General features: G+C 42.7%; 1 protein-coding gene across 7 annotated transcripts in view; it reads right to left on the bottom strand.

The window, feature by feature from the left end:
- The window catches only part of Mitf (melanocyte inducing transcription factor), a 222,273-nt gene that overhangs the window by 5,716 nt on the left and 192,282 nt on the right, over nt 1–24,275 (bottom strand). For 4 of the 7 annotated variants that reach the window (XM_041642001.1, XM_041642056.1, XM_041642048.1 and 1 more), the window contains exons 3-9: nt 21,508–21,735; nt 20,422–20,505; nt 18,367–18,462; nt 11,269–11,386; nt 9,111–9,185; nt 5,420–5,495; nt 1,821–1,968 (exon numbers count right to left, since the gene is read on the bottom strand). In XM_041642001.1, the coding sequence (XP_041497935.1) occupies nt 1,821–1,968; nt 5,420–5,495; nt 9,111–9,185; nt 11,269–11,386; nt 18,367–18,462; nt 20,422–20,505; nt 21,508–21,735 (825 nt within the window). The remainder of the gene's footprint in view (nt 1–1,820; nt 1,969–5,419; nt 5,496–9,110; nt 9,186–11,268; nt 11,387–18,366; nt 18,463–20,421; nt 20,506–21,507; nt 21,736–24,275) is intronic. The other 3 variants (XM_041642012.1, XM_041642030.1, XM_041642039.1) reach the window with 3 other exon arrangements.

Genomic DNA, 24,275 nt, shown 5'->3' with positions numbered 1-24,275 from the left:
ATTTCACCTCCCCTGCTCAGGGGCCTTTTGTCACAGTGGCACTGGCTAACTGACGTACTTTGTAAATCTGTGACTTGTTGGACCTCATTTCGAGATGCCTTCAATCCATGCTCCCCTCTTAGTTTTGATGAATTCTCACATATTCCTAAAAGGAAGAGCAGGGATCACCAATGTTCTTCCCGTATGTCAATGCTGTCCTATGCTAGCGAGAAAAAAAAAAAAACACACTACCATAAAGAGCAGATGGGAAATATGCCCTTTGAATTAGTCAGAGAGGAAAGGTACTTGACACATGACATGGACTCTCGACTTGGCCCACAAGTGTGTGGTCTGTGTTAAAAGTGTTGGATCTGTGAGCTCCTCAGTGAAGGACACACGAGCATGAGATGCCACATGAGTGTCTGCCTGCTCCTTCAGCCCAGCTCCAGAAACAAGCCTGGCTGGGCATCATGCTGAAGCCCCGGGCTATTTAATAAAATAATTCCCCTGGTAATAAGGCTTCCTGCTCTTTCTTCCATGAAGACTTCTGCATGCACCACTTAGCCTGAAAATGAAGGGAAGGCCCCAGGCCTTGGCCGAAACACAGGCTCTTGAAACTCTACACCAGCATGAAGAACAGCAGTGCAGCTTGTCTTTCCAACAAACAAGCAGATAAATTAACTCAAGAGGATGCAAATATCTTACCGCGCTCCTTTGTCGTTTAACCAAGAGTGTTTACCGACAGATTCCAACAGTTTCTTCAGTTTCTAAATGAGGTGTTAAATCGCGTGCAGAGCTCTGAGGCTCTGTGGCTTGGTAGAGCTTGCCTAATTAATGATTTTTCCCATGACAGGCAAAAGGGGTAAAGCCAGCGTCACAGTCACCAGGAGAAGGCCAAGAGGGCATTGCCATGGGATTGCCGAGGCCCATATTTTACAACATTCACATTTAAAATGAATATGCAAGTTTGGAACCTGACCACAAAACTTGGCTTCTCTTTGGAAGAACTTACTATATTTTAATAATTTGATAAGGAAATAACATAAACTACCTTTATAAACGGGTACACTGAGCACCAAATGATAAATCACCAAGGCCGTTGTGTAGAAGAGATGCAACATGAAACAAATAACCAATTAGAGGGGAGGGACAGATCTCACATTACATCCAGTCTAGGTTTAACTTCCTGGATTTACAGAGCCCAGCCCCAGGGGAGAGCCACCTTCTGCCTCCTGGTCCCATGACTGAGGATCACTGCAGCCACCACAAACGTGTTATCTTGGAGGGAGATGTGAAGTGCAGAGCACCAGGAAGATGGGTGTTTAAGGTTCCTGACGTACGCTCTGGAACACTGAACACCCATCAGGCGGAATGCAGTGTAGATCCATTCACGCTCGACAGCATCCAGGAGTACTAACTTCTGCCTAGGTGAAGCTTGTCTGACACCCAGCCAGCAACATACCCACCCCTGGCCTTAGGAAACACACACTTCTTACGCTGCTTGGGGGCTACATAAGATGAAAAATCCCCAACCAAACCCACAATACTGTGGCTGACAAGACACTTAATAGGCTGTAACTCAGAAGACTGCTGTAACAAGCCCTTAACCTGGATGGGGGCTCAGCCGCCTGGAAGAGAGCCTGCAGGGAACTTGAATTCGCCACTCTGCACATGCCAAGAGTGATGGGTAAAGTAGCATCAGGGTTAATTCCGAGTTACCAACATGTTTTACCAGTAGGCAAATTCACAGATACTGAGACTGTGTCTCCAGCTCCCTCGGGAGGCAGCACATTCTCCTTCCTCTTGTCCTGAAATCACTTTACATAGCATAGGGCAGGCACCTGGACTCGGAGCAGCAGATGCCGGTTAGCATGTTCCAGCTTCTTCTGCCGGTTCTCAAGGTCCTTGGCACGTTGCTGCTCTCGCTGCAACTTTCGGATGTAGTCCACGGAGGCCTTTAGAATGGTTCCCTTGTTCCACCGCATGTCCCTGTGATAAGACGGAGGACAATGGACCCTTTTAGGAACTGAGGTACAAATAAAATTCAGCATTCAGTGTCTAGGGAGAATAGCAATTGTACATCAGTAATGGCTAGTGCTCGTTGAGTGCTCACCACGCAATGACCACTGGCCGCTCATTTGGTATGCGTCATCTTACTTTCTCCAGGTGAACGCCTTTTGTAAGGCAGAGACATTGTGCAGATGTTGAAACATATACCGTACAATTCCATCTAGATCATAGACCTCTCACTACATAAAATTGATGATTTAATTCATGTGTGCTGTGTGGGTTACCAAATCTTGTTTGAAAAATGTCTGAAGTGGTTGTATATACCTGGGACTATACAGGTTTATTCACTGGAACGGGACAAGCACAGCAGAAGTCCTAGGAGAGCCCTCCGCTTGTCTGTGCTGTGAAAATGCCACTCTTGGGTTTTTATTTGTTTTGTCTTGTTTTGTTTTTCAAGACAGACTTTCTTTGTGTAGCCTTGGCTGTTCTAAAACTCGCTCTGTAAACCAGGCTGGCCTCTAACTCACCAAGATCTGCTTGCCTCTTCCTCTAGGGTACTGGGATTAAAGGCATGTACCACCACTGCCTGGCTCACACTTGGATTTTTGTCACTATAATGGGGTGTCTGTCATCTAACCTTTCTCTGTACCCATTTTCTCGTCTTCAAAATGATGACACTACATGTGTATCAGTAGCCTTGTAAGTGCATAATTGGAATCAAAGGAGATGCTCTATAGGATCTTGAGAATGCTAATCAATACTCGAACAATAACTGCACAGCCAGGGTGTGAAGCCTAGAGAGATGCCATCCTGAAATCCCAATCTCAACAGCTGCCAACAGATGTGACTCTCAGTTTCCTCACTGTAGCTCCAGTGTACTCATACAAGAAAATTATCATCATCAACGAAATGTGGACAAAAGCCATGCTGGTTAGATCTTGGTCAACTCAACATGAGCTAGGGTTATCTGGGAAGAGGAAATTTCAGTTGAGAAAATGCCTCCATCAGACTGGCCTGCATACAACAAACGTGTGGGGGTATTTTCCCGATCAATGATGGATGTGGGAGGGCCCAGACTATTGTGGGCTCTGTCACCCCATGAAGGTGGTCCTTGGAGAGAAAACAGGCCGCGCAAGCTATGCAGAGCAAGCCAGGTAGCAGCATTTCTGCATACCTCTTCCTCAGTTCCTGCTTCCAGGTCCCTGCCTTGACTTCCTTCAGTAATGGACTATGATCGGAACATGAAATCCAAATAAAAATGACCTTCCTGAGATGCTTTTGGTCAGTGTTTACCACAGCAACAGAAAGCAAACTACGACAATGTCACCCTAAAAATCTGAACGCCCCAGAACAAACAATAAAGAATGAACTAAATTTGAGGAAGTGGTCTTTCTAATCTCTTTTGTAAATAATCTCAACACAGTGATGGCAATGAGGACGATCAAATGAAGACCTATATTTTACCTGATATAAATAGAACCATCAACCCCATCACCGATAGCTACTAAGAGCAGATCAGAAGTGGCCCATGGAATAGATGAGTGGGAGGCCACTAAAACAAGCCACCTAGTAACTGATCCTAACATTGGTTGGCTGAGGGAAAAAACAGGTCTTCTCCAGAGAGAAGGATAGCAACAGCTCCCGTGGGTCTCCAGTGTCTGGATACTAAAAGGTGCCCCAGGACACCCAGAGTGAACACAGGAAATAATTCTCAAGGCTAAAAATTAAAATAGCAAAAGCTGTAGCGGCCAGCAGAAACACAACTATAATGGAGGCTGCCTTATACGGGATGCCACAGTGAAAAGTCAGAGCCGGGCTTTTCAAGCCAAGCCACAGGTCACTCAGTTCTCAAGAAGAATGTCTATCTGGGGTGTACTTCCTTATGAGACTAATCAAGTATGTTTTTTGGCTTAAATAGATTCAAATATTGCATTTTGGATAATTAGAGGAACCCGTTTCCATGCACAGGTATATATACTTTCCAAATATATAAAATCAACGAAAGCTCACTTGTTTTGGGGGAGGAGTGGGCATGTGCTGGGACACTAGTCAGGTAAAGTGTGTCTCTATTTAGGTTCCAAGGCACACTCTAGAAACCTGGCTATGGAAAACCACTATCCATATTACAGCCTGTTTTATGTTGAGACAGTGTCTACCACGCCAGCTCCCTATCAGCTCAGGCTCTAAACATGTAAGCACTCTACTACAATGGAGGGGACATGCAAATCCAAGCTCACTAGGGCCCATAACTTCATATTCTGTTACTGAAGACATTTGCGCACTACAGTTTTCAAAGAATATGCTAGAAAAGGGAAAGCTGATAAAGAACAGGAAATGGGAATTCAATTTCAACCATCATGCAAGACTGACTAGAAGAAATGAAGGTCACAGCCTTTAGGAGGATAAATTTGTGCTGCACAACTGAGAATCTGGATGCTTCCAGCTTGAAAATGCCTCTCCTTGAAGCCTGGGAAAGCACAGCGTTAGAAGACGGAAACTGAGAACATTCATCAAAACCACCTCACAATAGGTAAGGGTTTTATTTTATTTTGCTACAAATTCCGCGACAATAATGTGAATCGTGAATTTAATAAGCCTTGCATGAATAATGCTTGATTGCATCTTTACTTTTTATTAGATAGCTAAAAGGTCATATTCAAAGGCTAATTTCATAGAATGCCTGTGGGGGCCATTAAAATATATACTTCCCCCAGCCCTTTACCTCAAATGGGCCAGTTTCTAATGGATAAAAATTGTATATTTGTTGACCAGTTTGCTGACGTGGCAGATAACATGGTAGGAAAGACTTGGAAATTATCTGTTAGCTGTTATCTCCGAGAGGGGAGGCGCGGGGGGGGGGGGGGGACCAAAGACTGAAACAGAGATCAGCTGACTTGTAGTTCGTAAGAGGATTAACCATTGCTTTTTTTCCCCCCGAGATTGGTAAAGCACACAAAGAATATGCAAGTTTTCATAAAAACAACTGACCCTTTGTCTTTCCAGTATCATTGAACTTGACATTTCCAGTCTCTGCGCATCAGAGCCCTAGAGATCGTCCATAGCGGAGGGTCACATGCACCACACATCTTGCCTTAACAGCTATTGGGATCTTCTATGCATGACCATGAAAGATGCTCCACCCCGCCCCCGGTGCTCAAAGCTCAAAATTTTCTGCCAAGGTCTCAGAATCTCATATATTCCATTCCTCACAAGCAGAGCTAACTATCTCCGTTCAAATATCCCTTTGTACAATTCAGTTCATTTCTCCAGAAACCTTAGTTTGGTGAAATTAACCAAAGGAAATGCTTAGGCAAAGGAAGCAAAGGACGAGGGGAGTTCTTTAACTTCTCTACGAGAATATCTTGCAACATATGAGAAAACGGAAAGGTGTGAAAATATATGATGCAGATTAACATGCAATTGTACTCACGGATCATTTGACTTGGGAATCAAAGTACCTAGTTCTTTAATGCGGTCATTTATGTTAAATCTTCTTCTTCGTTCAACTTCAAGAAAAGAGCATAGGAGAGGGCCATTAGTAGCGGCGGCACACCGGCGTTCAGCACATCTCGTTAAAGGCACGTGCACACTGACCTTACCCGCCAGGACAATGTAAACTTGAACCTGCGTCCCCCTGTGCTTATCTTACTTTGGGATGCTAGAGGGTAATGAACGTTAAGAAGAAACGAGCTGCTTTAGGAGTGCTCTCATTTACAAAGCTCTGAGCTCTGCAGTTCCCCACTGGATTCTGTACTAACCCTGAAAATCTGGGCTGCATCCTCAGCTACACAACAAAATCGGACGAATCTGCATTGTGCTTGTTTAACGAGAGAGAAAACAAATTTGCACTGACAAGATGTGCACAGTTAAAAATCCAGCGGCCCCAATTTCCCACTGGTTGGGCAGCACACGCCTGCTCAGGCACAGCAGCAGATTACTTTTAATGGTGAACCTTGAGTTTTACATAACTTTTACTAATCGCAGGAAACCGCTCTGATTTTGATTTCCTTTTATCACTTAAAATAGCAAAATGTTTGTTTTTGCTCACGGAATACACAAAAACAACTCCTCCAGCCAAGGACTGACAAAAATAAATATACAAGTTACATATGTAGTTTTAGATTCCTTAGTGGTCATGCTAAACTAGTAGAAAGAAAGACATTAGATTAACTTTAATATTTCATTAAATCCATTCTCCATAAGCCATCATCATTTTAGCAGGAAATAAATCTTGAAAATTAAATTAGAAGGCGTACATTCTTTTCTTCACACTAAGCTTTTGAAATCAAAATATTTTACACTTCAGCATATATATGTGCTAGGCAAGTGTCTTCTCAGCCTGGTTCCCAGGCCAGTGTGGCCCAATTTGAGCTACCCACAGTCCAGATGCTCTAGGCATTGAATGGCAAGTAACTACCATACAGGACAACGCACACCATTTCGCTACATTGTGCATCCTAAGAGCATCTCCATCCTGTGATCTATGTCACACGGGCTATCAGGATTCCTAAGTGAGGTCATGTCAACCCTTAACCCAACCCCTATCACTTCCCATTTCATCCAAGGAAAAGTTAAGTCCTTGAGGTATCCTCCAAGGATCCGGTGGGCCCTGCCCTGCCAGTAGCACTTTTTGCTCCTCTTGCAGTGTGACAGCATCTTTCCTGGCCCTTCAGCTGTGTTCTTTCTGCTTTGTCCCTGCTGGCTCCACTATTTCCACACCCAAGCCAGATATGCATTGGCCACATTCAAATGTGCTCCCATTTGCCCAGAACACTCTTCCTCCAGGTCTTTAAAGAGCCATTTCCCCCTGTAAGGAGCAACTCAAGTTTACCTATATGAGTTCCCAGGTTGTCGCGTTTAAAATGACCCACTATCCCCATGCCTCTTACAACCCTATATTCCCTGGGCTCCCTTTCATCTTCTCACAAAACTCTGAATCGAATACTTAGTATTCACCTATTATTTTCACTGCTGCATTCCAGGCAACAGCATGAGCCTGGCACAGAAGGGTAACCAAAGTGTCTTGACAGTAAGGTTACACTAAAACATCCTGAGCCTGCCTCTTCTCACTTGCCGGCACACCTGTGGGCTCTGGCACTGTCGACATTTGGAGATGCCACATTTACCTTTCATGTAGGAACTTCCTCTTCCGATATGTAATATAGAAGTGAGATAACCTTAGAAAACTCTTTTTAAAGAACACCCTAAAGTACATGAAGGTAAAGGCTAAAGGAACTCCTAACATCGCCCAGCATCTACATGCCCGGGGCAACTATCACAGATAAGCTGGCTCCTAGATTCTGTCCTGGGTACCCACACATCCTCCTGTGTGACATCTATCGCCATCCTTCTTGTTCCTCCTAGTAATCAGTATGTGGCACCTGACGTGTGACTTGAATGTGCCTACTGGTAGGGAACCTGTTTGGCAAAAGGTTCTGGTATCCAACTGGCACTCGGTAACTTGCAAGGGTTGAAAGAAAGACTAAATACATGAAGGTGTCTGTTTGCACATCTCAGCAAGTGTTTTCAGAAGCTAAATCCTAGGGAGGGAGGGCTGAGCCATGGTCAACAGGACCCTGAGCATTAGTTCCCAGGAGTTAGACAAGACTCGAGAACTCCATCTTAGAGTTGACCCCACCTGCAATTTACTGACAACCTTGAATGAGAGGGCTCTGGTGGGGACTTGAACACAGCACTATTCTTGACAGGGTCCAACTTCATTTTCTATGTTTCAGTTATGTGACATTTAGATACGACATAATTATTTTACTTCTAGGGGGTTTTAAGAGAAGGACTGACTTTGAGTAAAATTATTGGAAATCTGGGGGAAATGTTTGAGCTGCAAGCTCAGATCTTCAGCGTAAAAATGACAAAAGCTTCTCAAACCAAAGCCAAAAATGGGGAAAGCAGTAGCGATGAGAGTTGGCACCGCGAGCAGGGGGCCTCACCAGGGCAAGTCTCAGTGCGCAGCCCAGAGAAGTCAACCTCGTGTGCACAGGAGGTCAACATAACATGTTCCCAGGACAATGGACTTGAGAAACTAGCAACAATACAAAAACACAATGGTGAAACAACTAAAGAACAGAGTCATGAAACCCTGTCTCGAAAACAAATAAACAAAACAGAGTCATGTAGAAAACTACTGGTTTTTTTTTTTAAGAAATTAATACCACGTTCTTAGCACATACTGTTCAAATAAATAACTAGCAAACAGCAGCAGACTGTGAAGGCTATGATATGATGGATTAAAACACACAAAGCAATGCTTTTCATTCTCTGTGTGCACCTAATTTCACAGGGAACAGTCGGGGAAAGCAATGCCCAACTGAAAACAAGCAATGTCTTTATTCGGCAGTTAGAGCAGAGTGCGGCTCTTCTCTTGTCTTTTTTCTTTTAAATCAAAAGCAAGGTTTCTATATATGACTCATGTTCTCAAAAATCAATTCAGGAAAAAAAAAACATAAATGGAGAATTTTATGCTACTTTCAACTTCAACCTCTAACTAAATCTTCCTTTTCTCTGCAGGGTCTCTATTAACTGCGTAGCTTAAATATAAGCTTTTCCAGGACAAGGCTTCAGGCGTTTATGAAGAGTAAACCCAATGCATAAAAATATCTAATGTTACATAATATTTTAGAGAAACAAATATACATCATAAATTCAGGGAACTGCTTCACCCACTCTGCCCTTTACATGTGTTTCTTTCCTCTGCTTTTGTCTTCTCTTTTTTAAACTTTGAAATATCATCGGAAAAGGTGGATACCAAATCCTCTTTTGCTAATATGTTACAGTGTGAGCAGTACTCATAATTGGGTAGCTGGGGATCAAGACTCCCTTTAAATACACACACACACACACACACACACACACACACACACACACTACATGTATTACCACAAAGAAACATAGAAAATCTTCAAAACTAGAAAACTTATGTGTGTGTATACACACAAACATATATAAAACATGTTTGATATGAAATAAAATCTCTCTGAAATACTCTCAATGCACCTTTAACAACTAGAGAAGTTAACTTTCCTCTGAAATTAATGAAAGCAACTTTTTGATACACGAAGAATGCTGACTTTAAGGTCAAATGAATGTAAATCAAGCAAACTTACTCAAGTTGTGATTGTCCTTTTTTTGCCTCTCTTTGGCCAATGCTCTTGCTTCAGACTCTGTGGGGAAAATACACGCTGTGCACGTGAATGAAGTCATTAGAAACTGGAACTGTTTGAGGGACACAGCAACTTCAATGACAAAGCCTCTCTTCAGAACATGCGTTCCAAGTTATAACGTCTACTTCTTCTAACACTACACATATCAAATCTCTGCTAAGCTAAGTTCCCACAAACAAGATGAAGTGACACCAAGTCACAGCACACCAAGCCTATATTCCAGTACTAAAAAGAATAACACACATAGATAGAAATGATTTGATGTCATATCATTTTTAAGATTTAGTTATTTTATTTATTTATTTATTTATTTATTTATTTATGTGCAAAAGTATTTGCCTGTGTCTATGTGCATGTACTGTGTGTTCAATCACCAAGGAAGCCAGCAGAGGGCATCAGATCCTCTGAAACTTGAGTAACGAATAGGTGCAAGCCACCATGTGGGTGCTCTTAACATATTCTGTGATTAGGAGTTATTTTCAGGACAAATAACTTCTCAGTGTTTTTATGACTTTGTAATACAGTGACATGAAAACTGGGGTGATGCTGCTGAATCTGTTCTCCATGGCCTCGGAGCTCATGAGAATGACGTGGGGCCAGGTTCTGTCAGGGTATGCCATGACACTTAGGAGTTACTATGTATGCATTCTTTGTCTGTCTATAAAAACATAAGTCAGGAAGGGTCTAGATGCATTCGGTGCCAATTCCATTTGAAAAGCTGTATTTGAATAGCAATTTATGTGATATTTAGGTGTCAAGAATTTTTTTTTGCCTTGTGAAGAACAAATAGAAGTATCAAACCGTGCTGTTTATAGATTCTAAGACATACTATACCATGTTACTTTCCTTTCAAAAGTGTTATGTGAAGGAGTACACTAGAGACGTAGCATTTTACCACAAAGTAGCAAGACTTACGGCTTCTGAGACAAATTTATTCACTACATTAAACTGTATGTATATAGGATAAATATGAACACCCACACCACACTGCAATAGTCAGAGGCTGCACAGAATGTGGGTTCATTAATACTACATCACTCGGTGATATTACAGCCTTCTTGGTCTAGGCGACGCCAGTCTGTGAAGTTCATAGCACACGACAATCACCATGTGATCTACTTCCCAGAACACGCCATGGTCATCATGAAACTCCTAATTGCAGATGCATGTATGTAGACAGAATTAAAATTAGAATCCGCTAAATTCAGATGGTCAATCCAAGTCAGTCTCTCTCCCTTTCTCAAGCAGAAGGATAAAAAGGTTTTACTTTCCATGGCTGCTTAATAATTTATGTTTTTTTCTCTTAATAGTTTTTGTTTATTAATAAATTACCATTAAACCCCAGTTGATACCTTTTTTAAATTTTTTTCTGTTAAAATTTTCTGAAATAGTTTTTGTAGTAATATCTTTAGACAGGCTAGAAATCTTTACAACAAATCCATATGCCATATTTTTACCCCACCCCCAGTTCTGCAAGAGGCAAGAACTAAATAATAAAAAGGGATTTGGGGCAAGGACCATAAAATCCACCATGGTAGAATGCCAGTTCTAATACAGTTTCTGTCATGTTTTATTGGTCAAATGCCTTCCCTAAAGCATCAAAGAAAGTGGCAAGATAGGTAATTTCACACTTGCCTCTAGAGCAAACATTCTGATGGCTCCATTTTATGATTTATTTCTCCTTCTATAATAAATCTCATACATGATACAGTAAAAAGAGTGGATAGCATCTAAAGATGTGAGAAATAAATTCTCTGTTCGATCCCAAATGTGGTCTTGAATGGCAAGCAAAATTCAAACCAGGGTTCTCCAACTCTAATCTCCAGGGGCCTGGGTAGGGGAGAGGAACTTTACAGGGGACAGTACTGCCTAACACCCCCAACCAGAATGTCTAGCAGCCATGGACAAAGGTCAGCAAAGACTCAGCAAACATTGGAAACTGTATTCTAACATCTTAATGTCACATGTTAAATCACTGCACAAAGCCTCAGGGACCACAGGCACTAGCTGCACAGAGAACACTGCTGCTACATTGATAATGCTGTCCACTGAGGAACAAAGCAGAGGATCATGGTAAGAGGCATATGTGCTAGGTACATACCTGTGAGCTCCCTTTTTATGTTAGGAAGGTTGGCTGGGCAAGAGTTGCTGATGGTGAGGCCCGGGGGTGGCAGGCCCTGGTTGCTGTATAGATCGATCAAGTTTCCGGAAACAGGTAACTAGACACAGACAAGAAGAGCAATGAGTTGTTGGATGACAGCTGAGTGTTTTTTAACAAAACTCACAGCCTATTCCAGGCTTTGTGTGAAGGATGTTCTTTGCTATAAAGTGCTGTGTTTTAAAACCAGGAAAGTATGCACATCCATGCAGAATCACATATTCTGTTTATGCAGAGAGGCGGAAGGATGGTCTCATGCTGACTACCGTCAGGTGGGCACATTCTAAGCACAGAGCCAGTGTTACCTGCTACCAAAGTGGCAGATGTCCCAGAAGTGCTGGCTACTCCTGAGAGATAAGACTTTGTGCGACTTCCATCAAAGTTCGCTTTCTTCTTTCCATCCTTCACCTCTCCCTACTTTTCGCTCTTTCTTTTTAGAAAGAAAAGCAACGGCAAATGCTTCCTTTTTGTAAAGCCATGTCCCTTATGCCAAAATAAAAAGCTGGCTTCCTTGATATTGAAATTATTCCAAGAACCACAAGAGGGAGCCCAAAGACTTTAATAAAAACTTTCCGTGGCTAAGAAAAGGACGAAAGGCATAGCAGCCTTACTAACTTAACTACTCTGAGTGGCACTGTCTCTTAAGATTCTCCTGGGGTATTGTAAAGCAGTAAATTCATTTTCATTTTTTCTTTGACAATGATGTCCCAGTTGGCCATAGATTTCCTCATAGCTAGGTGGACACGGTGGAGTCACAAGTTCCTCTTATGGCCTGGAAAATTTCAAACATGTTAGCTGTGCCTTATTCCTTCCATCATAGACCCTCAGCATTTCTAGATGACTACAAATAAGTCCTTGACACCTGCATCAGCCGCCCCTCCCTTACCTGATCACATGTTCTCTGCTATGTATTAAACACCTACTTTCAGAAACCACTCTGAGTATAATTAAAACACGGAGTGACTCAGTATACAGGATTAGTACTCAGGATTAGCTACCCTCACTTGAAAAGCTTGAAAAGGGGTGAGGATGTTTTATCTTTTAAAATTTTATAATGTTTAAGTGCAAATTTATCTTGGGGACAGCACCCAGATACAAACATACAATTTATTTAAGTTTCATTTACATCTTATAAATGTGGCCAAAAGATAACTTTGCACATTTTTTTTTTACTTCAACAGCTTCCTTTACTGTGACCTATGTTATACAATCAGGTGTCAAGTTCCACTTAAGGTATCAGGCTGACACTAAGAAAGTTATGGATTAGGGGGCCAGTAAAATTGACTGAGTGAGTCAGGACGCTTGCCCAGACTGGCAACCTAAGTTCAATCCCTGGAACCCACATGACTGAAGAAGAGAACTGACTTTCAAACTGACCTCTGACCTCCACATGTGTGCTCTAGCCATATCCTCCTATATATATACACACACATACACATGCACACACACACACACATGCATGCACGCACATACACTGCATAAATAGATAGATGGATGAAGGGATAGATGGACGAACGGAAAACCAAAGTTTTTTAAAGTATTTTGGATCTGGGGATTGGGAGAAGGCTCAACGCATGAAATGTTTGCTGTTCAAGCATAAAAACCCAAGTGTGGAGCCCCAACACCCACATAAAATCTAGATCCAGGGCTGGAGAGATGGCTCAGAGGTTAAGAGAACTGACTGCTGTTTCAGAGGTCCTGAGTTCAATTCCCAGCAACCACATGACTCACACCCATCTATAATGAGATCTGGTGCATAATAAATAAATTAAAAAGAAAAAAAAATCTAGATCCATGTTTTTTCCCCTGGTGCTGAAGTGGGAGTGGAAAAAGAAGAATCCTTGAAGCTTAACAGCAGCCAGCCAGTCTAGCCTTGTTGGTGAGGTCCGGAGTCTCAAAAAACTAAGGTAGGGTAGTTAAGGAAGACTTCTGATGCTGGTCCCTGGCTGACGAGATAGAGCTGAAGGGCACTGGGCGTAAAGCAAGCTCCTTTCTGGTAGGGGTGCCAGTAAAACTGTGGCAGGCAGGTTGGGCAGGCACGTGGGCAGGCCTTGGTGAAGAAGGCAGTACTTAAAGAATCTGCATAAACATAATATACACATCCACACCCTGCACACGCGCCAAGGAACAGCACCCTGCTAATTTAAAATGTCCTTGGGCCACATTTCAAGGCCTTCCAGCCAAGGCTCTGATAAAAGGTGACTCTGGTTATTAGCAGTCAGTGCTGAGTGGTTCTATTGAGAAACAGGTCACCTCAGGGTCAACCATGCTCTTTGTGTGTTTGGTTTTGTTCTTGTCCAACTTAACGTGAAGTGGGAGGCATCAGCATGTCGGCATAGAGCACTGTAAAGGGCCAGAAAGATGAAACTTACAAAGCTACGAGGAACTGAAGTCAAAAATTATTCCCCAAATCCAAATCTTTTTGGGGGAACTTAACGGCTGAACATTGATAAAACAAGTCAAGTTTCGAGGGACTTATACATTAAATTAAAAATTGGGAACAATGAGCTATAAGATTCACTGAGTGGCTCTAGAAATAGAAACCGTGTGTGCATTATGTCCTCATATGCAAACTGGATATAAGCATGCACTTCTCTTATGATGACCATGAGTTAGGGACAAAGGAAAGACAGTTGTTAGGTACAACTAGTTCACAAACAGGGATGGTGGCTCATATCTGTGATCCAGCCTTTGAGAAATTAAGGCTGGAGGATCAGGAATTCAAGACTATCAGAAAAAAAACAAAGACAAAAGCAAACAAACCAACTGAAAGAAAGCCATTGAAGAGAGGAAGGAAGAGAGAAAAGAGATGGAAGAAAGGGGGAGAGAGAGGAAGGAAGAGAGAGAAGAGAGGGAAGGAATGGGGAGAGAGGAAGGAATGGGGAGAGAGGAGAGGAAAAGTAAAACAGGAATGGAGAGGAGGGGACGAAAAAGGGGGAGAGAAAAAGGAAAAAAATTGTAGTTTACTTTCTGGGTTAGAAAAACCCTCTTCTAAACACAGTTAAATCAAAACCAGGTCAAAATAACAGCCCTGGCCTACCACAGGAAGAGACGCATGTTTACTTGGCTGGTCAGCATTTCTGCTGGACTTTCTATTCAGAGCGTTCACCTACTGGACAGGACTTCACTTCCACATTCAAGGGTAGTGTAGCTCCAGAGAGCCACAGTCTGGCCAGCTCAGGTGAGGACAAGGCAAGGGTGCTGCTTCCTTTGCTCCAGCCCTGGTCTGAACCGAGTGCTCTGGCGCCTCTCACCACCAAAAGGAATATTTTTCCAAGTAAGTGATCACTGTAAAATGTTATTGTTTTTCTCTGTGGACGGGCCCCATCTCCTCCTCTGAATATAAATTGCGCAGTTAACACAAGAAAACAGGACTTTTATTCTTTGTTTGTGAGAGCACAAGAGGGCCTTGTGCCCTTGGAACAGTTGTTTCTAGACCTCAATTCCCTTAGGATAGCTCCCTCTCTAAGCGTTCCTTCCACTTTTTTAAACAAGTAATTAACTTAAAACAGAGCATTTCAAAGAAGAAAATAAGTAGGGGAAAATGTCTATAGTGATAAACATTCATGTTAAACTTAACTGTGGGGGGGGCGGTTAAAATGGAATAGGCTGCAGTTGCTTAGTTATTCAACTAAGACTACAGAACCCCAAGATGATCAAGAATGGGGTTGTCCCCGCTTTGACTGGGAGCTTATTTGTGTTGGGCTACTTCGTGTGTATGAAATTTTAAAGTTCTCACCTCAATTCAACTGCAGCTGATGCAGCATTTTACAGACAAGGAAACTGAAGCAGAGAGGTCAAATGCCTTACTCAGCAGTGTATGCCCAAGGGCTTAGGTTACAGCTCAGTGTAGGACCAACTGCATAGCATGCATGAGGTCTGGGGTTTGACTCCCAGCATGGCAAAAACAGAATAAAAATAAATAAATAAACCTCCGTTGACAGTCTGTTTCTAACCTCTACATAAGGCGTTTTTTTTTTTCTCCTTACAAGGAGTTATGTCAGCTGACTGGCCATAGCAAGGCAGGATAAAGTTAGGTGGGAAAACCAAACTGAGGATACTGGGATGAGAGAGTCACCAGCAGATAGAGAGAGAGCAAGATGGGTATGCTGTTCTGAGTAAAGGGACCATGCCATGTGGCAAAGCATGGGTAAGAAATATGTGTTAAGTGTAAGAGTTAGCTAGTTATAAGCCTGGGCTATTAGCCAAGCAATGTGGAATTCCCCTCTGTATGCTATGAATATGTTTTATTACTATGGGTTAATAAAGAAGCTGCTTTGATCGATGGCAGTGCAGAATATAGGTAGGCGGGAAAACTAAACAATGCAGGGAGAAAGAAAGTAGAGTCAGGCAGTTGCTACGTAGCTGCCAAAAGAGAAAGATGTTAGAACCTTACCGGTAAATCACAAGCCTTGTGGTAAAATAAAATACAATAGAAATGGGCTAATTTAATATGTAAGAGATAGCTAGGAATATGCCTGAGCTATTGGACAAACAATGGTGTAATTAGTATAGTTTCTGTGTGTTTCTTTGGGACGGAATGGCTGCAGGACCAGGTGGGACAAAAACTTTCATTTACAGTCAAGTATTTTAATTAATATTTAGTATCCATGTCTGTTATTTGGGAACAGGCAGATGGAACAGGAAAACTCTGCCTACAAATGTCAATTAGATGGAGAAGGAAAGCACTGTGTATGTCCTATTCTACACAAGCAGATGGAGTCATATTAACTGTCTGTAGAAGGGCTGGCAAGCACAGTGCAGCTGGAAGCAAGCTAGGACCAGTGCTAATGTGCAATTCACTGTAAGGTGAGCCATGATTATTAAGTAGGGTTTTTCTAACAAGGAGTTTGGCACACTGTTGAGCCTTAATAAATATCAACTGACCAAACCAACACTATCAAAAGTATCTGATCTTGCAATGAACAAATTACAAGGAATAATTTAGACAATAGGGTTGAATATAGCTTCTATTTCCAAAGCTGAATGTTACTTATACTTTATCAGCTAAGAAAACAAACTTTTTAAATACCCCCCCTTTTCCAGATGTGGGAACAAAGGACATTAAGGTAGCATGCAAGCTCACAGAGTAAGAACACACTTTGGATTTGAACCCAGGTCTGGTTTTACTTCTCCAGTTCCTAACCTCTGTGTTTCATTGTTTTATCAAGAGTGGGTACATAACCTTTATTTTTATTTTATGTGCACTGGTGTTTTGCCTGCATGTATGTTTGCATGAGGGTGTTAAGACCCTGGAACCAGGGTTGTGAGCCACTATGTGGCTCCTGGGAATTAAACTCAGGATCTCTGGAAGAGCAATCAGCACTCTTAACCACTAAGCCATCTCTCTAGCCCCCAGTACATATCCGCTATTTGAGGTGTCCAAGAAGCAGGGTTTCTCACATTTTGTATGAATTTGAACAATATGCAAGAGGAAGTTGGTGTACTGAGTAGTGGTTTGGATCCAATGACTTCAAAGGTTCCCATTATTGCGAAACTTATTTAAAAATTGGTGGTATTATGAAATAAGTCATTTCACAGTCTTCTTTAGTGTGCCCAGGTATGTATTTATCTACCAGGCAAAAAGGATCACCTCCTCAACAAAATCTCTTTGAGTGACCATACCACCGTTAACTCACGCTGTGAATATTCCCATGTCTTTGAGTCTATTTGTAAATTCCCTAGAGGAAGCTCCATTGTAGTGTCTTATTCATGTTTATCCCAGGATTCTGGCTACTAACAAAATGTGCATCTAATTGGATATAACAGCATGAGAGCTAAGGGTTCCAAGGGAGTCAAAGGATACAGAGAGAGTTTGGCACAGGTACCTTGATCAGAATTGACGATCATAAGAGGCTGGAGAATTGGCACAGTGGATTAAAACTCCAGCCACATAAGCATACATATCTGAGTTCCTAACACCCACATAAAAGCCGTGTGTGTGTGTGTGTGTGTGTGTGTGTGTGTGTATGTAGTAGGCAACCTGAAACCCCAGGAGGCTAAGACAGACGGTCTTTAGGGTAAGCTGGCTAGCAAGTTCAATCAAATCAAGGAGCTCTAGGTTTGGTGACAAACCTCACCTCAGCAAATGACGAAGTGAGAAACTGAGGGAGACACTCAATGCCACCCTCAGGCCTCCATGTGTTCACACAAGCTACAGATGCACAGCCACACACACCACACATCCACACATAATTACAATCTGAGTTTATGTGGGCTGGAAAGCAACACTAGATCTTTAAGGAAAAGTTTTGAGATTTCAAGGGACAGTCTCACCCCTTAAAAGCCAACTTAGACAAGATTAAGAAGAAATTGCTACTATATATTTAAAAAAAATCACAAGAAAACCAAGTTAACTAAATTTTTGTGTTGATAAATAAATAAGGAATATCTTGTTCCTGGCTGAGGGCATTTACTACTAGAATTTAGCATTTTTGAAACAATGCTTACTGTGTTCAAAAAAATTCACACGGTGCAAAAGTTACCATTTTCGAGCATATAGTCTCTGTTACATATATTCAAACACTCCTCGAAATGGAAATTTTCTCTTGAAAATCAGACTTCAGACCTCCTCAATAACTGCATACATACCTGTGTATGCATACAAACACGCGCATGCACGCATGCACACACACACACACACACACACACACACACGCTCATTCTTACACACATGCATGCATGCACCCAGAGAGAGAGAGAAAAAAAAAAACAACCTGGGGCTATGGATCAATGACAGATCACGAGCCCTGCATTTGTGAGACCCTAGGTTCAATTCTCAGGACTGAAATAGAAAAACACAAAACAAACAAAAACAAAGAGAACTTGGGCTCCTTGGACCCAGAGCTGAATCACGGTGCTCCTAAGAACCTTGAGTAAGCCTCTTAACTTCTGAAGTCAAAATGACTTACTTATGAATAATTATTGCTAATACATTTCTCAGTGAATCTGTGTGAAGATATACTGAGTCGAGAAAAAGGGAGTGCACAGAGAACGATCTCGAGATTTTCTTGGAAAACAAAACAAACAGGCCATCAATACCGTATTTGCCATTTGCAAGGCTGGATCCATCAAGCCCAAGATTTCTTCATTATAACTTGATTCCAGGCTGATGATGTCATCGATCACATCATCCATCTGTAGAGAAAAGAGCCACAGAAGAGAAAAAGGAATGAGAAATAGGCGTAGGGCCAACCCTAAAAGGACCTTTTGGGTCATTTCTTACCTAAAGTAACAGTGATCTTTAGGTAGTGTCTAAGGAGTAACTGTTCTCTCCCCCACTAAAATCAAGACATTACTGAAACCTGCTGACCAGAGAAGGCAATGGAAGCTTCACTTAGAGCTAGCATTTCAGCTGTTACTGGGCATCAAGAGCTGAGCTTGGGTGGCTCCTTGAGGTACATTTACTCTGGCAGCCACCCTGTGGAGGTAGGGGACTCTAACGGGGCAGCTGCCGTGCAGGTGGGAGAATGAGAAGCCACCTGTTTCGCGTCACCCCGCAAGCAGAGCCAGGCTGTGATTTAACCTGAGTTCCCACCACTATGTTCAACTGCTTGCCCTTTCTACTGGAAAGATGAGCCAGGAAACGCCACTTGCACGAAAGCCACTTCTTCCCTTTTTCCTTTCCCGCAGCCTTCTAGGAGAAGGAAAACAAGCGGGTTCTTGGCCCTTGCATTCCACAGGGTCCCCCTGGCCACTGGCTGGCGCTGCAAGGATGTCAGAGTGACTTGCTAAGCAGGCACCTTTCTGGACAGCTGCCAGTGAGCCCGGTACTCCCGGAGGAACGCACCAGGACGAGGTTATCATTACAGTCGTGGAGCTGACATTCCCACTAGATCAATTTCATTGCTCAAGTACCAAAACATCAGTTAGCATCATAAACAACAGTGATTACATGCGCCTTGCCGCAGTGGCGGAGTCTGTGGGAATATTTCCTTGTAAACACCTTATGTTTGGTGGCTAGCTGATGTGTGTGTGCCTGGGTCTGAACGGTGAGCAAGATTCACAGTGAGATCTAATGGCCAGGGGCACTCCTGTGGTCATCTGCTCCTCTCATTAAAGAGGCTCTGCATCACGAGGCTCGGGTTCAGATTTGTTTGTCCCCTCTTCCTGGAGAAAGGGCAAAGCCTCCAATCGTCAGAAGTCTCAGTGTGCCAGCCTATCAAATGGGGACAGAAATGTATACTGTCTCAGTCTCACTGGGGACCTATGAGGTTTCAAGAAGCCTTCCAATTTGTTCAGAATGTCAGGAATGCAGTAACCTCTGAAGAATGATCTTACCAAGTGATTCCTCTGAGGAACTGCCAGCAGTCAGATCTGAGTAGATGCCGTGTGTTAGTTTCCATTTCTAGGCACACCAGCCTTATTTATTTGTCATAGAAGACTTTATGATCAAGGTGATGAAGGGGAAAATAGGCTGGGGACTCATACACAACTTTCCTTTATACATTTTGACTTTAGTTTTAGGAGAGCAAAACTAGTGACCTGGATGTATCCTTAAAATACTCTATGCTCTATTATATACAGAAAGGCAAAAAAAAAATTGTTGTTTATATTATATTCTCTCTTGTATATCTGAATAAGGACAACAATAAACGGTGCCATTTGCTCACTTAGTAGAATTTAAATAATGATCTTCAATTGTTTGGGGACGTGCTCATTGGCTATTATTAACTTAATAAAGTTTCATAATACGTGGAGCAGGAGGTTCCATTCACAAAAACAATAAAGAGATCGACACAGCTTGGCTTCCAGAGTATGGTTTAGAAGCCGATACAGTGCTACACAAACATGTGCTGGTGATTTTTGCAAATTAACTAAATCACCATGCATTTTATTTACAACAATATATGTATTTTACCCTCTCCTTGTGACTGCAGGCAACTTAAAGGGCACATACATTTAAGCTTTGTAGTTGTTACCTAGTCATTCATGAGTTACTATGAAAAAAAAATGGGTCTGTTCATAGCCTTTTCTATGAAAAACGAATCAATGGGAGGAAACAAGTCCCTGAAGTTATCAGGAGGTGTGATCATTCACAAATATAGATTCTCATTATCAAGTGTTACATCCGCGGCCTGCCGAGTCATTCAGTACCTGCATGCACGACGCTCGAGAGTGCGTGTTCATACCTGGGCACTCACTCTCTGCCCTGCTCTGCTCTTCAAATTTATAAAATGCCTGCAGAAACACAAGCAAAGACAGCCCATGACTTGGGTTTGCAAACGCCTTTTCAACAGCACATTCACAGGTTAGTGGCAGGGCAACGAAATGGACAGAGCTTTGGAACAAGCAGCTGCTAACCGAGGAACAGAATAAGGGAGGGAATCTTGGGTCAAAGCCTATGACAGGTAGGGGTGGGTAAAACCTGTTTGCTGTGGGCAGAGGAAATGTCCCTCCAGTGACTCAAATCAACCAAATGCGACAGTCACTTCTGAACTCACATAAACACTTGGATATATAATAAAACTCTACTAAAATGAGACATAGTCTCATAATTTAGAAATGACAGACACCCCATCATAGCAGTGCCCCCAGGTATTTTTAGGCTCCAAATTTTTGATGCAGAAATTAGCTTGAGGGTTTGAGTGTTGTCTCCAATCCAGCTTTACCAAAACGGGTTTACCAGGCAGCAATTAATCATGAAACCGACTGGATGTCGTAGTAAGCCTTGCTTTTCCTCTCAAGTCCGCGTGTGCCACACTGTTCAAATCCATCCGTACACATTCCATGCGTTTTCTTTCTCCAACTCCACGGAAAATAAAAATAATCCCCAGACCTTCACAGCAGCAGAACTTCTAAGTCTCCGCCCCACACCTTCTCTATTTTTGCTTTCCCTTTGCCGCCTCCCCTTCTCCTCTCTGCATTTTCACTGCTTTGCAAATTGGAAGGCATAGAAAGGAAGAGAATACTCGACTAAGGCAGGAGATGGGAGTTAAGGAAGCATCCCCACCTCCACATTCTGCTTAGAGCAAGCCAGATCTTCTGCCATGTGCAATGAACACGGTAACCTAGCGCTGCTGACCAGAGGCTGAGACGTAAATGGTCACACCAGGAAATAGGGGACAGAGGCCAGTGAGGATGACTGGGTGGACAACAGACAGTCCATCACAGAGGGAGAGAGAGGAGCATCCCAGAGACAGTTAATGGAGTGTAAGCAGCAGAGGAGGAGACGTGATTTACCTCTTTTTCACAGTTGGAGTTAAGAGTGAGCATAGCCATGGGGCTGTTGGGTGCGCTGCTCCCCGGCACTGGTGGCATGGCGTGGTCGCCAGGCTGGTTTGGACATGGTGAGCTCAGGACTTGGCTGGCATGTTTATTTGCTAACGTGGTAGAAAGGTACTGCTTTACCTGGTGCCTCTGGGCTTGCTGTATGTGGTACTTGGTGGGGTTTTCCAGGTGGGTCTGCACCTGAGCATGGCCATGGAGGAAGAGAAGATAGCAGGGTTATTCTGGGGTTTCAAACGACTCTTCCTGTAGCATACATTGTGAGACTGACCAGTCCACCAACAGAACAGATTATCAATTCCTGTACGGTACCGGGCAGGCACTGTGCTAAAGGATTTTGATAGGACTGACATTGAGAGTCTAAGTCCCAGGATTTAGAACTCTTAGGACCCAAGGTGATAACTATCCTGGTTGACTTCCATAATAATTAACTACTTATCTCCTTCAATCCTAGTGCCCTTCTTCTCACGGATAATTGTTAAAATTTGAAAGTATCGATGAGGCAAGAATCTCCCCCAACACACCAGAAAGAATTTAGAAAACTCAAATAACAAACTTGAAAATGCACAATTCAGTTTATCTCACTTTCCTTGGCAAATAGAAGAGCTTTCCGTTAAAACACACATGTGTACAGACCCCCATACACACATACACACAGAATCATACTCACATATACAAAAAACACACGCATGCATTCACACACACACACACACACGTGCGCACACACACACAAGCCACGCACAAAAGTCACACACAAAATTCCTAAACTACTATGGAATGGTTATAGAAGATAATCAGAAACATTGCCGCATTTCAATCAAGGAGTTAAAGGTTAATTCCTTTCATATACAAGGATATAATTATTCAAGATTCTAATTAGGAACTGACTCAGTGGAAAAAGCAATCCACATGAAGCAGTTCCTTCCGAGTGCATAGCACTGCATGTATGTGTTTCTAAAGGCATGGCTATTAATTTGTGAGCCAACATGCTATCTGTTGTCCTTTCCCATAAACATCAACAAGGAATTAGGAATGTTTTTCTTAAACAAAATCAGTGACAGTCAATTATAATCCATCTTATACACTCTAAACAAGAGCTGGTGGAGGGAATGCAGCGAGCTGCTAGGAAACAAGAATCCAATGCTGTTCCCCAGGTCTAAAACCATACTAAATTATTTCTTAGGGCATCAGAGAAGAAACAGCATTAAAAGAGCGTATCTGTTCTTATTGCCAACAGAGTGAAGTAACAGCGAAGAGACGAGTTAGCCCATGTATACCCATGCCATTCAGGCTCCAGGGGGATAAGCAGGGAGGCTCACCTGGTAGTGACTGTACTCTAGCATTTCCAGCATAGCAACGTCTCGGGCGACCCCAAGCCAAGGCGACAGGGCAGACTACTTATTCCTCCTCCCTCTACTTTCTGTAATTCCGACTCCAAGAGCGACTGGCGTAGAGAAGGCACCATAAACAAGGCATCCCGAGGCGCTGCCGGAAACGTTATCACAGCAGCACCGCTTATAATAACCTAAGCTAATTAGTTATGCGTGTAAAAAAAAAAGCTGTTCTCTCACAGGGGACAATTTTTTTTTAAATTCCTACTAGTTTGGGCTTAAATATTGATATCAGTTTCCCCCCTGGCTTGACGTCATGCTTTTTTTCATAGATATAAAAGAACCTTTTAAAAGGATGAGCTATCAAAGTCAAGCTTACTGGCAGATCAAGGCCATTCACCATTCATCTTTAGTTCCAGTAGCATTAATGGACAATGGTGTTTCTCTTTCAGGAATAGGTTAAGAACTGGATGCCCCCTTCGGAGGAGACATTGCCTAAGAGCTACTGTCACACATGAGCCTTCTCTAACAGCCAAATAATGATGCCGTGGCAGCAAGGATATGAACTTTTAGCGTGGAAGATACTTTCCAAACTCTAGCTGCATCTCGCACCCCAGTCTCAATGGATACGTTCACTCTGAACTAGGTAGATGGGCATCCTGCCTCCTAACCTCAAGTCAGCAGGCAAGGGAGTTATTCTATGCACACACACACACACACACACACACACACACACACACACGTGAGACAAGGAGAGAGGGAGAGAGAGAGAGAGAGAGAGACAGAGACAGAGACAAAGACAGAGAGACAGACAGACAGAGGGGAGGGAAGACAAGATAGACAGAGACAGAGACTCAGGTTCACACTCATAAAGAAAGAAAACCAGCAAACAAACAAAAAATACCTTTCTCAGCTAACCCTCAAATTAGGAAGCATGGAGATTCTTACTGGAAGCTTGATACAGTTCATGGAGCAAGACCAGAATAAACCATCGTGCCCCACGGTAGACGCATCTATGGTCTTTCCGTCTGTCCACTCCACTGTTTACTGTCATTATACGCTACGCACGTAAATAACAGGACAGTCACCATAAGCGATCAGAAGAGAGATATGATTTCTAGCTTTATAAACCTATTTGCTCTGCAGGGGGAAGCAAAAGAAGAGAAGAGACAGATCTATATTTAGAAATTGGGATAAATTCTGCTTGCTGTTAAAATGGGGTGAGCATAAATATTTGCAACCCATTACTTTTTTTCAAAACACTGTGGCCACTGCAGTACTTCTGGCTGACCATCCCGAGCCCGTCTGACGCTGCACACTGAGGTTCACAGGCATCTTCAGTTTTTGTAAAAGGGTCCAGACGCGATAATGATGAGGACAATAGACAGTACC

Source organism: Microtus oregoni, unplaced genomic scaffold (assembly GCF_018167655.1).
Source record: "Microtus oregoni isolate MIOR12 unplaced genomic scaffold, Mior012 000002F_ref0000024, whole genome shotgun sequence".
In the NCBI taxonomy this organism is placed as follows: Eukaryota; Metazoa; Chordata; class Mammalia; order Rodentia; family Cricetidae; genus Microtus; species Microtus oregoni.
Note: the sequence above shows the minus strand (reverse complement) of the source record. Positions and strands in the feature narration are given on the sequence as shown.